Source organism: Pempheris klunzingeri, chromosome 17 (assembly GCF_042242105.1).
Source record: "Pempheris klunzingeri isolate RE-2024b chromosome 17, fPemKlu1.hap1, whole genome shotgun sequence".
Lineage (NCBI taxonomy): Eukaryota > Metazoa > Chordata > Actinopteri > Acropomatiformes > Pempheridae > Pempheris > Pempheris klunzingeri.
The window spans coordinates 13131745-13135938 of record NC_092028.1 but is presented as its reverse complement, the minus strand read 5'-3'; the positions used below and the strand labels follow the sequence as shown (position 1 = coordinate 13135938).

Sequence of the window (4194 nt, the reverse complement as noted above, 5' to 3'; positions counted from 1 at the left end):
CGCTTGACGTGTTTTGCAAAGTTAGATTTGCTAATAAAGTCTTGTTTATTGAAATGCTACAATGATACTCTAGCTAAGAAATGTCACCTTCTCACCGGCCTTGATTTCACTGCGGCCTGACCTTTAACTTTAGTCCAGCGATTGTGGAAAGGGTTGCGTTTTTTTGAAGCATTGAAAAAACAAAAAAACAAAAAAAAGAAACCTTTTACTGTCTTGAACAAATCCAGCACTCCCTAACAGTCGGATGACACTGCAGTTGAACACTTTCTCTTGATCCCTGGCAGCAGTTTCACAGTCGTGGCTATGGTGCAGTGAAAATGTGGCCTGTGTGTAGCGAGCTCCTCTGCGTGTTACTATGTATTCACAATGCTTTTATCAAAAGGACTAACTGACCTTACGGACTGTCTGTCTTTATATGCATAAACAGCCTCCTTTAATCTTTTCCATGTCTGTCTATTTACCCTTCTCATAGTACTGGGAGCAGGCTGCTTTTTTTATTGGATATGTGCTCAACCTGTTGGCATTATAACTGTATAATATAATTTATCATTTGTACTATTGTAACATACTGTTCCTCTGTATACCTTATTATTCTGTGTAATGGGTTTTTGTAGGAAAAGTCACCGTGGTATTTTAACGGCATCTAAACAAACAAACGCAGCAGGCCGCACCCTGTTGGATGAGGACAACTGTAGCTGCATTGGTTCAAAATAAAATGTGTATCACTTCAGCTCTGTAACCCCTCTGTCTTTGTGTCCTTGTTTTTTGTGTCTCTCACTAAATGATCAAACATGGGTTGGAAACGGACATTTTCACGAGTCAGACATGAAGAACTCAGAGGTATAGTCCACTTTTATTTAAAAAAGTAAAAAATATAGTAAAACAGAAATTTGTGGCAATTCAAATATCTGGAACTACTTACATTTAAATACATCTAATCTCTTTAAAATAATTTCATTTCTTGACGTTTTTACGAAATAGCACTAGGTACTGGAGTGTGTTTTGTAGCAAACGATGTATTTTAGAAGTCAGTTTGTATTTAACATGAGTGTTGTGCCTTTGTTTTGGTGGAGATTAAATGTCCTTGAAGGCAAAAAACCCCACCAAGTAGTTGTCTCTAAAAGAGTCTATTGTGGTATTAAATCTTGTATGGTTGCTCCTCTGTCGACCAGCCAGATGTGGCAGACTGCGTGTTCGCCGGGATTGATGGTCCCGTGTCGTAGCCCAGTTTCTTCATGTCTTTGGTCATAATGTGAAAGGACACTGTGACGAAGCCTTGAGAACGAACCCGTGTCACTGCAACACACACATTTATTACACTACACATATTGAACTGTAAAAGTGTCACATTGGTCCAGATCAGCTAAAAAGTAACCCACTTACTTACTTCCAACTTTTTCACATGGTTTTGTATTTAGAAAGTGAGAGCCGCTGTGCTGCTAACATGTCATTAACAAGTAAAGAAACACAGACAGAAATGCACAACAAACCTTCTCTGCCTTCACCCTGGGCCACTACTTTAGGGTCTGTGTACTCAGGCCGCCGTCCCAACAGCCAGCTAAACGAGAGGAAAAACCATGTTAAAAACTATCACACCTCTTGGTGAACTGAGCTGCCAGTACAGAGTATAATCTGCATACAGTCTACACCCATCAAGATTGGACATTGTTTTGCCAGTATCTTTCTGTTTCTGTAAGGTTTTTAAAGCACCTTTCTTTCTCATAGCGATAATTCTTGTCCTGACATTAAAAATGGATTGAAATATCCTAAAATATTACACACTTATTCTAAGTCACTCCCATTAAAAGTCCTCTCTGGCACACAGGAAGTGATGTGTTAATGTATAATAAGTACAACTAGGTAGACTGCATGGGAAAGAAGGAACCACCATCAGTTTGTAACACTCTCCCAGATCAAGTAAGCAACCACTGTTATTTAAATTGAAAATCCAAAGGTCCAGGTTGGTTGCCTTGAGAGGAACTGTGAATACCTTTGTGTGTGTCCACACATTGATGAGAGCAGCCTGCAAACAGTGCATGCTGATGCTGAGTATTCTCACCACAGAGGCCTAAGACTGATTCCTCAGTGGGACTCACATCCACGCACAGAGGAGCAGTAAATATTTGGTAACGCTCAGATTTCAGATACCCAGCAGGCACAAGTCATCATCTGCAGTACCACAGCTGCTGAGACAGAAAAGTACACACACACAAATGCACGACTGTTCACACGTCTCACCTCGTGAATTTCTGGAGTCTCCACGTGGGCTCAGGAACAAACATGGGGATGGTTCGTGTATGTCTGAGGAATGAAAACAAACAACAGATTCTCCGCATTACTAGCAATAAACAAGAAGAAGAATCAGATCTCAACTTACTATGCTCAAGCTTAGGTTTTGCAAGAGGAACAAGCAATATCCACGTGATTTAGGGAGAGATTAGAATTTTTACTGACTAGTCACATGCAGCCAGTAGTCCATCTAAAATCGGTGGCCTGGGTAGGTGTTTGTTAGAAAAGAAGAGGGAGCAGATGGGCATATAGGTTATACTGACTGTCCAGCGGTGAAGGGGATGTGTGTTGCTCCATAGCCCCTGACCACATCGTTGCCAAACACATCCGGTCCGTACACACTCACCACGAGCTGAGGCCCTGGAAAATGAGAATGAAGTTTTTATTTTGTTCTAGTCATATTTTCAGTCTTCTACAGTGTCATTTCTATGTAATATACTTAGTCAGAGGCCCATATTGCCTCATGGGAACCTCACATAGGTTTAAAAATGTATGAATCAAACCAACTGACTTTGTTGTGTGTGTGTGTATGTGTGTGTGTAATGCTCACATCCAGAGGGGTTTGTGCTCTTAAACGTTGTCTCCAGTGGGAAGTTCCATATTAATTTATGTGAAGACTGACTGCCTTTACAGGTGATTTGAGTGATGCCTTCCTCCAACCCCTAGAGAGAAACCGACACAAAGACATAGAACAAGATAACCAAACATGATTTTAACTGTATCCACACTTATATTTCATTATAAGTGTCTTTAATCCTAATTGGGAATAGTTTCTTTACTTCCATCATATGCCATCATATCTGTTGATGCACCTTCAAAACATCCTCTGCAATTTTATAATAAAAATCCAATGTACAATTCAGGGGTAATAAGTACTTGTTTTTCATTGTAAACATTAGTTGAGCAGTTAGACCACAGCACTGAAATACTAATGAGACAACGAACATAATCATCCTTCATAACAAATAGCTAGCTACTCACCGAAGTGGGAGCCCAGTCGTGGCCGTAGACAAAACAATATTTGCAGTACAAGTTGTCATACTCTGGAAACTGAAATACAACAGAAAACATCACCTTTATGTCTGGAAGTAATGCAATAAAAACACAGAGTTGAGAGAAATGTACGCCGCTAGCTAATGCTGGCTGAAGTTAGCTGCTAGGCTAGGCTAAAACTCAGAGGCGCCACTCACGTTCGCTCCCTCAATTTGTCCGTTCACCGTGAGGAGAAACACGGACGGGTTGCTTGTAGCCATCGCGGCTTCTGTTGGTAAACTAGAAATCTAAGGCGTGTTTGCTTTGCGAGGATTTCAACCCAGTTTGGACGAACCTTGCTGCTACTCATTGATCCAAACCCTCATCCGTTGCTAAGGCGACGTTTGCTCCTCCCTACGGCTGCCCGGTAGGTTCAAACTGAACGGAAGCGCCGAAGCGGAATGAACGTCCAAAAGATGGCGGCAGTGTACCAAACACAAAGTTTACCTGAAGCAGAGGCTGCATCCACCTGCGCAAGAAGGCAAGTCTTTAAACCGTGTACATCGTTGTCACATGGCGTACTTATATCAAAACTAGCAGGGTCTTACGTAGAAATGTCACGACAGTCCTTTTTCGCGAATGAAAATGCGTCATTTCTCAGTGACTCCGGAGGAAGGCCGCGAGATGTGGTTGAAAGCTTAACAAACTCAAAGTAAGTGGATCTTGTGCAGAGACTGTTTGTCATGTAAAGTGCTAACCAACTGTGTGCTGACTATTAGAACATATCATTTAGTAGAATGGGTTCATACAGCAAAATGCACACAAATAGTCCACATCTTCTCTGAGCTGGTTGTTATGTAGAAATAAAGACAACTTTTTATTAGCTTAATTTTTCCAAGTAATATTTGCAACCGTGCACAATATTCCACTCCA

The 4194-nt window shown here is 41.2% G+C and overlaps 1 protein-coding gene across 1 annotated transcript; it reads right to left on the bottom strand.

The window, feature by feature from the left end:
- Positions 1–972: 972 nt before the first annotated feature.
- On the bottom strand, positions 973–3641 carry b9d1 (B9 protein domain 1). The gene is made up of 7 exons (XM_070848412.1): positions 3480–3641; positions 3271–3339; positions 2840–2951; positions 2553–2649; positions 2239–2301; positions 1491–1558; positions 973–1296 (listed from the first exon to the last, which is right to left on the bottom strand). The coding sequence occupies exons 1-7, from the start codon at positions 3540–3542 to the stop codon at positions 1139–1141; spliced, it is 630 nt and encodes a 209-aa protein (XP_070704513.1). The 5' UTR covers positions 3543–3641; the 3' UTR covers positions 973–1138.
- Between the last annotated feature and the right edge of the window lie 553 nt (positions 3642–4194).

Coding starts and splice junctions, on each gene's coding strand:
- b9d1 (XM_070848412.1), bottom strand. CDS start 3,542: ATGGCTACAAGCAACCCGTCCGTGTTTCTCCTCACGGTGAACGGACAA. Junction 2,302..2,552: donor ATCCCCTTCACCGCTGGACA/GTCAGTATAACC, acceptor TTCATTCCTCAG/ACATACACGAACCATCCCCA. Junction 1,559..2,238: donor AGACTCCAGAAATTCACGAG/GTGAGACGTGTG, acceptor CCTCTCGTTTAG/CTGGCTGTTGGGACGGCGGC.